An 11,424-nucleotide genomic window follows, 5' to 3' on the forward strand; every position below is an offset into this window, starting at 1 on the left:
TGATCTGACGGTACGCTCGCAGTTCACACGATCGATAGATCGACCGTCACGATAATCGATGGGTGCTCTCGATGCTCCGTGACAATCGATTATTATGCCTGGTTAGGAGGAGACCGACCATTACTGACCGTTAGTTTCTAATTCCACGTTTTGCCTAAAATACGAATAATACCATGCATTAGCGGGTCAGAATGGGTCGCGACGTGCGGCGAACGGCATGAGCGGCGAACAGGCATGAGCGGCGGCATGAGCTGCAATGATGTCATTACACCTACTATGGATCGAGCAAATGTTACGTGGGCTTTCATAGGTACAGCGAGGTGATTTTTGTATGGTTACGTAGTGCAATTTTTTTTGCGCAACTATTTAGGTACTGCATTTTAGTGAAGAGGACTTTTTGAAAAAAACTAATTTAACTGTTTCATAACTAAATAGAAAGTGTAAAAATAATGCATTTCTATTATTTTGTTGTTTCAATATTTCCAACTAATTGTTTTATTTATAGTCATGCAATATACCTTTGGTTCCCTGTGAAAGTTATAGACACGGTATAATTATTAGTAGTATCTGATACATTCACATGGCTTGATTTTGTTTATAAACACAGTCGTACGGGAAGGTGTTCCAGTATTTTAGTCGAGTGGTTATAGCGTTCGCCTTCAAATCTGAATGTATCTAGTAATCTAGTTCGATCCAAAGTGATGTCGATTATGAACAAAAATGTCAGCGAGCGGTTAGCTGTCTAACTAAAAGGTCGTCGTTAGATGGTAACCAAAAAAACCAAGAACCCAAGAAAACAAATGGTAATGACTTTCAAAAACTCCCGCATACATAGTTTAAATTTGGTTTTTAAACCAAATCCTAGTTTCTCCATTTGGGACGGAGGTACAATCAAATCAGGTGGTAATATTTCATCCTGGCCTTGACCTTGTGGGTCTATCCTTGTCTCCGAATCAGCGGATGGCAATGCTCAACGTAGACACTAAATTAGGCTGATCACTTAGCTTAATCTTGGAGATAAGTTAGGAAGGTTAGTGGTCCAGCCAGTGAACTTGAATTCAGAGTTACTTTTTTATACTGGATGCAGTGTTGGTGATGAGGTAGTAATTCAACTTCAATGAACTTGTTTCGAAATATTATATTAGTTTATTCTCTTTTGTGATTCTCATGTTAAAGGTTCGACAAACACAAGCACACGAAAATAGGCATCTTTGATTCCAACCCTCAGAAGAAATTAGACCACCTGATTGTCTTACATCCTTGAAAAAATAATTTCATTCTCAAATTCCATTTCATCCAAAACCACGGCGAGTGTTTTCACGGACGTGTGACGGTCGGTGACGCAACGTAACGCGAGCGGAAGCTCTGTCACGCCAGAGTGAAGCGTCCCGCTCCAGTTACGTAGGATAATAACATTGTCAAATACTGCGTCCGTGGCGCGGCCCTGTACTATGGAAATGTGGCCCTCTGTCTACATCGACTGAATGAGGTTACAAGTTCACTTGTAGGTGTGTCTGTGTCGAAATATAGTGAGGAATGGAGAAAAAATGTCTTTAATATTCATGTTAACTTATCGTGGTGGTACGTGGTGTTTTTAAAAGTCAAAAGTTGAAATAAGTAGTTTAGGTGAAGTGGCAGTGTAGGGTCATAATTTCCAATATAAAATAATTTAGTTCGTTATGAGAACTTGAAATGTTTCTGCATTGATGTGCGAATACACAAACAAAACTTTGTTTAGAAAAGACCAAAGTAATTGTAAAGAAGCCGACAAACACTTTCAAGGTAGAAAAAAAGTAAACAACCATTAGTGATCTGAGTCAGCTGTGACTCGTCCTCGTTAACGAGGTAACACTATTAATTAAGGACGTCAAACGCGGCGACATTGTGCGCATGCGTTGTGCTATTCGTCGACAACGCACGGCTTGTGCATAACAATGCGCAGACAGCGGTACAACACCGCGCACAACTTCTAGGTCATAGGAAAAATGTAATAGAAATTATTGCGCTAGGAGTAAAATAATTGGAAGATGAGATGCGTCTTCTAAAACAGATTGACGCAATGGTTAGCCTTCTTCACAAACAAGTTAAATTACAATTAGAATAAATAACTATCGATTTCACCACTGGAGTGGATGTAAATAACAGTTAAACTGCATTTCCTGTCCCGTGAGATTACCTGAAGTTACGTCATCCCCGGAAGGTCCAAGGACCGCGACATCGGCGAAGGGAATGTTCCCGTTTAATTACCTCCAAGGACACAGGGCGTGGGAAAAGATCACTCGGCCATCTCGTCTAGCACCTCGCCTCGTCGCTGTTGGCTCACCGAGAGGAAAGTGGCTATTAGCGAGAGACCTGTGACATCTGCAACACTGCACTTGCAACAAACTACTCTAGTACTTGGTGTACAGCTCTACATAGTGGCTGTTAGGAACAGGTGACAACTGCAACACTGCACTTGCAACAAACTACTCTAGTACCTGGTGTACAGCTCTACATACTGGCTGTTAGGGACCTGTGACAACTGCAACACTGCACTTGCAACAAACTACTCTAGTACTTGGTGTACAGCTCTACATACTGGCTGTTAGGGACTTGTGACATCTGCAACACTGCACTTGCAACAAACTACTCTAGTACTTGGTGTACAGCTCTACATACTGGCTGTTAGGAACAGGTGACAACTGCAACACTGCACTTGCAACAAACTACTCTAGTCCTTGGTGTACAGCTCTACATACTGGCTGTTAGGGATCTGTGACATCTGCAACACTGCACTTGCAACAAACTACTCTAGTACTTGGTGTACAGCTCTACATAGTGACTGTTAGGGATCTGTGACATCTGCAACACTGCACTTGCAACAAACTACTCTAGTCCTTGGTGTACAGCTCTACATACTGGCGAGAGACCTGTGACATCTGCAAAACTGCACTTGCAACAAACTACTCTAGTACTTGGTGTACAACTCTACGTAGTGGTTGTTAGGAATCTGTGACATCTGCAACACTGCACTTGCAACAAACTACTCTAGTACTTGGTGTACAGCTCTACATAGTGGTTGTTTCCAGGAGAATGATAATCCAACTTTTCCCCATGACTCTGGATTTTCCCACTCTCGTTCTCTCGCCCAGAGGAAGAAGTTATTCAACAGAGTGAGTGATCAACTGCACCTATCGACCGTTAAGTACCACTTAACATCCTACCAGAACCACACATCCTCCGCTGCACTCGTGCGGACAATGGTGTTACATCACCGGACGTCGGATCAGATGGGGTAACTTCCGGACACGCGAACTCACTTTCCTACTCCATCTCACCTCGCGATTCCCATATGTAGATCCGACTCTGACTCAATCGGTTCAAGGTCCCAGCAGTTCGAATTTCCTCACGTAACTAGGCCGGGGATATCATTGGTGTCCGTGTGGGTGGTTAGCAATAAGCGCTGGTTGAGGTGGTAGGATTTTCTCATATGGTCGTTAGGGATAGTGAAAGATTAAGATTTCCATTCTCACTTTCATTTGAAATAGTTATGAACTGTGAACTAAACAAAAAAAAAACTTTTATTCCCCTTTGCCTTGAATCATAAAACCCGGCCATCCTTGTAGTTTCAGCTTTGTGATCAGGAATCTAACTCAAAGTTTGGTTAAACTTTCTATCGCGTGAAGAAGTTGAACAAATCAAACATAACATCTTCCTAGCATATCCAAAACTGTTCAGGTCTTTGACCCATAGAGCACGGAATCCTTCCTGAATCTTAAATGTAGATGGAAAACGGTAAATCATAATCACCGTAACCTTTAGATATAAAAGCGTGAAATAAACCTGATAAAACCTAGTTGTGAAATAACAACGAAGACCAGGGGAAGCAGTTCCCATAAAATGACAAGGTATAAGGTATCGCCCAACACATTACGGTTTACTGCCGTCCAGGAGGTCCGGGATATTGAAATCCAGTGTCCACAAACCCGTAAACTCCGGCCGACTTTACGATCTTCCAATGGACTGGACTTGAATACCACTGAATGGACTTTGAGGCACAGTATCTGTTTTATTAGGGGAAACACAGCTAAACAGCTTCGGTAGAAACATTTAAGACATGACAAAGTGCTTCCTCGCATCGTAAAAGATAATAAGAATCGTTTGTTTGGGTTAGCGTGTTTAGTTCAAAGTTTTGGGTGCTTGAGTTTGGGTGACTATTATTATCGTACCCCGAAACAAACCATGCACTCTGTATAGGCCTATGTTGAAATAAGTCCTTATATGTACAAAATGCGTAAACGAAAAATAGTTGGGCCATTTTATTCCACCATTACGTTACACCACATTATTTTACAGGTATTAATTACCTCAACTAATTTTCATGCTTTCACTTCAACACTTTATTCCTGAGGTTATATGTTGGGTTTGTTAGGTCAGTAAGAGAGCCATATGCAATTAATTCATTACAATTCATCATGTGTCTCCATCAAACTACTTAATGTAATAACTAATTCCTTGATGACGTATTTATACTATTAACACTAAAATGATTCATAAGACTAAAGAAAAAGTTAAAAGCTTCAACTAAAACATTTTAGCACCACTAAAGCATAAAAATACGTGGGGATGGTATAAAAAAAGACAGTTGCATTTGAAAGGTAAACCGCAGACGAAAGGAAAGGAGGATCGCATATGACAAGGACTATGTGAAGTGACATTCCTTCAATGTGAAGACGGAATGCAAGAGACGGTTGAAGACTTATCGTGTTTGTGATAAACTCGACGTGGAGGCATCCAGCATCAGCATGACAGCATGAGAATCCAGCGTCAAGCATCAGTAGGAATCTGAACTAGATCTGCTGGCCTTGGTCCGTGATCGCTGGGAATCTTCTGGTCTGCAACATTCCCTCGTTTTGAAATCGACTTGGCATTGGCGAAATTCAATGATTGAAGGGTCTACGTTTCTTCATCCTTGTTTATTTTATAGCTGATGCCAAGGTTCCAGTGATCTGGCTATGAATTAGTGCGAACTCGATGACTCGAATGGAGAGTGTGTCAGAGCAATGTCATCCGTTAGGGGAATGATTTCGAGAAGTTAGAAAAAATTTTAAGCGATCAACTATTCACGTAAAACTTAAGAAATAGGCTTCAAAGTAGCAAGAGAAGCGAGCATAAAAGAAAATTATTATTTTTGGATAAATATATGAGAGTAATGTTTTAAATGAATTCCACTTTCAGTTGAAAATATTTTTTCAAGAAAAGGTCGTATAGAAAGAAACAGAGAGAGGCCACGATACCTCAGTTTTAAAAAGGCCGCCGCAAACATTAAACCGCAGATAAACTCCGACCCGGTGGCAGAGAGTCAAAACGGTTCACGACATTAACCGAATTAACATAAACCGAGAATCGTAAAGAGGCCGGGGACCCTTCACCAATCTAAATTCGAGCATGGGAATTCAGTTTCGCAAGCAGTTATTATTCCGGACGAGAACGAGAACGAACACCTTTCGATCGGGTCTAAAGTTCAAAGAACCGGTTCACTTTAAAATGAGTCATTGCCGGATGATTGATTCTACCAGTCGCAGTTCGCCCATAGCGCACACGCTCGCACCTACAACGCCGACTCCTCGCTAATTTGATTAGCACTATCTGTAACACTTTCACCTGTTAATTGGTTGACCGGGTTTATTTACGTCGTCCGATTTCACCCGTTAATGGCCCGGGTCAAACACGGATCATTTTTCGGGCGTTGTTTATGTCGGGCTCGAGGTGCGTTAGGTAATGCGATCCTGCAAGGAGTTGTGAGTTGCGGTATAAATCCCGGAGTGATACTGCGTGAGAACCGGAGTTGATCAACAGGCTAGATGTGAAGGCTTGTTAGGGTAGACTTGATAAAATATGGATATGTGCTCTATGGAAGTCGATCATTAGTCAAAATTCAGATTTTGTACGTGCATAACTAGAACTGCAACATTTAGCTGTTGAAAAATTAGAATTTTGGCAATGTTATACACATGAACTTACTATACAAACTGTGCTACAGCATTTCTTTCGTCAAATGCTGCACTCTAAGATTGTTTGGATGGGGACGCCACTTAGGTGCGTGTTTTAACCCAAATATGAGCGAAGGATGAGTGTATAAGATGATCAGCTATTTCATTAGTCTGGATCATTTATTGATCAGGGACAATGATAAGTGGTCACAACAACTTCGCCTCTCGCAGCTGAATCCAATAACCATTCTCCGCTCAAAACCACCAAAGTGCTAAAAAATCATAAATTAGTAACAGAAGTGTGAGGAAATACGTTAATTGCCCGAAACTAGGTATAGTGTGTATTATGGAACCTGTCCCTTGACCCTCAGTCTACTGGAACTTTCCTGGGTCTTAGACCATTGGCCCGTCCCCAGCTAGACGAAGGACGTTGGTTTAGGAGAGAGGTTCCATCATACAGACCATAATACAGATACGATACCTATCAGAGTTAAAACTAAACTCAGATGTTCAAAGTCTTGAGTCTTGAATCATCCTTCAAAAGCAATCGTCTTTAAAGCTCCCCAAACCTCACTGTCTCTACTCCAGTTTCATTTGACCCTCTGCGACGACCTCCGCCGTCTCAAGTATGTCACCCACTACTTGCCATTCCCCACGGCGTTGTGACGCAAGTTGGCACGCGGCTTGCGCCACTCGTATCGTCCATCTGCCTTGCATAATGTAGCGCATCGTCCATACTAACTGGCCACCTCCACTGCCACTGTTATCTGGATCACCCTGTATGTGCTCTTGTAGCGTTACTTTGAAGTCTTAGAACGTGTTTATACTTTTAGATATTCATGATAAATACTCTGTTTGTCAGTTAGTGGATGTAGTATGAAAGAATCCCATCGAGGTTTGACACATACAACACGAACTGAAAATATGACTTAGCGTATAGGACTGTGAATTAATTAAAGATGTGTATTCAAAAATTGTATACGAATTAGTTATTCGCGATACGTTTTACGCTTAATGTTTGCAAGGCATATATGGACATTACAAGTAAAGAATTAACTTTTAAGACATGAAAGTATTATATATGAGCTTATTAACGATACAAAAATGTCAAGTCAATTTTCCCTCATTCGTAGGGGGTAAATCAATGTTGATGGTAACAAACACCTCACAAACAGGTGATAAACAACGAGTCAAATTTATAGCCAAATAAGGCACTATCCGACTATTAGCTCACCCGCTCACTTTGCTTTATTCCATCACAAATCACGAAACGAAAACCCGCCTCGTAAAACACGGGTATCACTTTTCAAAACGATTAAACCCGTTCCGTTTTCTTCATTGGCATTCTCCGCCGTCCGAGCAGTAAGTCAGGGCCGTCATCGGAACGTCTTCAGTTTCCATAAAAGCGGGAGCGGTGACATACTGTGCTCACGAGTGACATACTTTCCGGACGACATTAACATACATTACGGCCAACTACGGACCGCGATTGTTTACCGAACTGCCTTCCACTTCCACTGCCTTGCGGTATCGGTAGTAAATCTTCGCTGTCACGGAGAAACTCAAATTTGTATCCGAGACTTACAAGTACACGTCCCGTGGAAAGTCGCATGACCTCGAGGGTCGCTTCGGATTCATTTGTCTACTCGCTTCCCGTGTTTATGGAAAACTGGAAACTCTCTTCGACGTCTCGGGCCTATTAGAGAACGTGTCTTGACGAAGCCAGATTTGGATATTCCTTTGGAAGATTCCTCTTTGGAAGAAACTCAGGAGAAAATTGAACATTCGATGCGATTCTTAGTTCTTGAGCTTATATTTTGACGATATGATACTAAATTTAGAACAAATTTTTTAGACGCTTCCTATAGGAATATCCAGTTCCAGGAATATATAGTTTTCGCCTTTAGGAATATCCTTTAGTAAACTGGACACTCGTACACACCAATTGACGATGTTACGTAACCAAAGGCAGAATACGCTTACAGTACAAGTTGAGTTAATACAACATAAATGTCGCTCAACTCCGTGACATTGTAGGATGCTGGTGATCAGCTGTATAGGTCAGCAGTCAACAGTCAGCAGTCACCGATTATCACCCACTACCCACTACCAGCAGAGCCACGCTCCCACGCCCGGCACTGAGCCAGCTCGTGGACAATGTGTTCATAATAGCGTTGTTCTACTCAGAAACCGGTTGTACCCATGTGCTTCCATTTACTGCTCTTCATAGCTCTGATTGGCGCAATCTAGGTCATCTTCACTGCCAACGCTGCAATATTGACTTGTTACGAGCCTACGTAATTGACCGCGTGAAGTGGTTGGTCTTGTGTTGTGGATAAAATGTGTAAGAAAAAGGTTTAATATTGAACATTTACATAGATAGTTCTTACAAAACAAGGTAGGACTTTGGTGTCTTTAGATGATTGTTAAAGACTAATAAGTTTTTTGTTTGTTTCAGTCTTTCTTCGGGAGGACCTACAACAATTTGAGCTCCATATCAGAGTGCAAGAATAATGGCGAGTGCGTCATCAACAAGAAGAATCGTACTTCCTGCAAGGCATGTCGCCTTAGAAAATGCCTCCAAGTGGGGATGTCCAAGAGTGGCTCACGCTACGGAAGGAGATCCAACTGGTTCAAGATCCACTGTCTTCTTCAGGAGCAAAGCTCTTCAGGTGTGAGCCCTAACCAAGCTCTGCTGGGGAGCAACGGCAGTGGGTTATACCCAGGACTGTTACACCATAGCCAGTTTCTCTCGTCAGAAAACTTCCTGCAGGCGAGAATCAATGGGTATCCACCACAGTACAGTCAAAAGGACGATAAAAAGGAGGACAACAGACATTCGTCTACAGACGACTCGGGCGGCTCTTCGATGGAAGATGTCGAAGAAGACGCATCATCGAGATCGGCGAGTGCTTTGAGTTTTATGAGACCACCTTCTTCACACAAGACTCCTTCACCGTTTAGTGAAAAAGAATCTCCCAGTATAAAAAGTCACAAACTTCCCTGCCCTCTCCCGTCGTCACCTCTTGGGTTGGCGACGTACCCAGCGTTCCCGTCTCCCCTGAATGCGGGACTCTTATCTATTCCTTACCTAACGGCACAAGTTAGACACCCCTACCCATTTGCTGCTACTCGACCAGGTCTGACCCCGACCACTGGCCATCCCATCCAGCTTGACCATACCCCTCCTCCCCCCTGGCCACACAGAACAGGTGGTGATCTCCTCCTCTACAGCCCGGCTCCAGGAGGCATTCCACATGAGCAGGAGGAACCTATAGACTTATCTGTGAAATCAGCCGCTTCTACACCCGCTCTAACACCACCCTCAGCATCTCCTGACCACAAGAGTCATCACGAGGACGAAGAAGAAACAGGGAAAGAGGGAAGGACAACACCCTTGGATTTGACGAAAAGATCACCGGAGCTTGCGATGGAACTACCAAGAGAAAACTATGTTAGTTAGGTATAAATTTGGTAGTGCGAATCGTTATCGGAGATTATCGAAGAAGGACTTTTAAACATCAATGAATTTCATTAATTTATTCAACGATAAATCAAAGTTCAGATAGTATCTTTGTGTTACTGAACTTTTAGTTCACAAGTATTTGAGTTGTCAAGAATGCATATTCAGTATATTTCCACAGCCATGCTACTTAGTAAACTCTTCTAATTACATAATTTATTTCAACTAGTGATAGAAACGAATATATTGTTATCCTATAGCATATGAACCCCGTATACGTACACAACACTCTGAAGATCTCTGACAATCAGTTTTGCAATAATCAGTTTTCATCGCCGAGCCCAAACGGCCGAACCGGTTGGATGTCAAAGATATGAAAATTTTACGAGAACCGGGTTGTGCGGAGATTCCACAAAACACATACCATCAATCGAATCTCGGTCGACCCAACTAGGTGTTGTAACAGGACGACCTGTGACCTCTGACACAAACAAATGCCAAAGGCTGCGTAGAAAGTATCTCACAGGTGGAAGAGTGGGGCTTCGGCAACCTCCACCTCCATAACGCATGCACCCCTTCGCGACCGGCTGAATTATTTATAAGCCGTGAAGTAGGTGAATTAGATGAATTCCGAATGAAATTGTAATTTTCATATTACGTTCCTTCTTCGCAAACGCTACCGTGATTAATTTCTCAATGTGACATCCATCGCATAAAATTTATCATTCATTATAGGATAAAACTGGACGATACCCAACATAGAACGTATCAGTTCACCTTTACTTAGGTGCTAAAGTAATTATTAAATACGTCAAGGTTTACATGTGTTGCGTCTACTCCACCTCCAATAATTGCTTTTCCAATATCGATAACCAAATGGCTGTCTTTTCCAGTTTATAATAAACCTTCGTGTTACCACGTTTTCTATTCCGCACTAACGTAAGTACCTCTAATAGAATATCGGTTTTCCAATTACACCGGTGTACACGGTGTATATCGGGCGGTGCGGTACCGCGGGTGTAAAGGTCAATGAAGCAGTCTTCACGTTGCGTTTACCGTTGTCTCGACCGCTTTAATTACAACTGATCGACAATCATATCGTTCCCACATGCGGTCCGATACGGTTTTATTACCGCGATTCCCACAGAAACGAAAGTAAAATCGAAGACGGTTCGCGTGGGTGTGGAAAACGTATCGGAACATTGTGGGATCAGCCAGAGGCGGGAGATGACTGCGGAGAAATGCTTACGAGTCCCTCCCACCGACTTTCTCCGGTAAAGCACACACACGTTTCTCCGCAATAAATTAAAAGACCGCGCGCCGACTGCGTCACTTTCTTCTGTTCGCACGGTGCGCGATGTAATTGTGAGTGATGCCGAACGGTAACGTCATGACCGGCGAGTGGTGACAAATCGACCGCAGCGCTATCTATCACACGCGCTAATTATCTGATGCACCACTCTGGCGGATGTTGCGGGAACTTGTTAACATCGCTACCGGACGGAGGCCGAGCCCTAGGCTAGTGGTCTAGTGTCGGCGATTTGTCATCGGGCCTCGGCGAACATTCGTTACGCGATACACACAAGAGGGACACTTACGGAAAACACATTTAGCCACTTGTTGAAGTTGAAAATTACTAGAGATACTATTTACTTAGTGTTAATTTATATTGGGTACTTTTGAGAAATATCTATTCCAGCACGTGATACTAGTATGTTAAATACGTTAAATATCACTCACAATATTTCAAATAACTCTAAAAAACGTGGAGAATCAAATTTATTTCAATTCCCCTTCACCACAACTATTTATGTGAGATTCACTTCCACTTAACAACCTATTCTTGGGCGACCTTGCGTTGAATGTTGAATGTTGAGTCGTTGAGTCAGCGTGTCGTGCACTGTGCTGATGATGCTGCAATCAGGAAACCGCCGGGTCGCGTATATCAACAGCTGATGCGTCACCTGTGCCGACGTTGATCAGCTGATC

The 11,424-nt window shown here is 42.6% G+C and overlaps 1 protein-coding gene across 1 annotated transcript in view; it reads left to right on the forward strand.

Annotated features, from left to right (window-relative positions):
* The window catches only part of LOC129004189 (protein embryonic gonad-like), a 33,487-nt gene extending 23,371 nt beyond the window's left edge, over positions 1–10,116 (forward strand). Inside the window, exon 4 of the mRNA XM_054432660.1 lies at positions 8,431–10,116. Within this exon, the coding sequence (XP_054288635.1) occupies positions 8,431–9,435 (1,005 nt within the window). The 3' untranslated portion in view covers positions 9,436–10,116. The remainder of the gene's footprint in view (positions 1–8,430) is intronic.
* Positions 10,117–11,424: the final 1,308 nt, after the last annotated feature.

The sequence above is a fragment of the Macrosteles quadrilineatus genome, unplaced genomic scaffold (assembly GCF_028750875.1).
Source record: "Macrosteles quadrilineatus isolate MER2022 unplaced genomic scaffold, UCM_ALF_1.0 Scaffold_9__3_contigs__length_116548681, whole genome shotgun sequence".
Lineage (NCBI taxonomy): Eukaryota > Metazoa > Arthropoda > Insecta > Hemiptera > Cicadellidae > Macrosteles > Macrosteles quadrilineatus.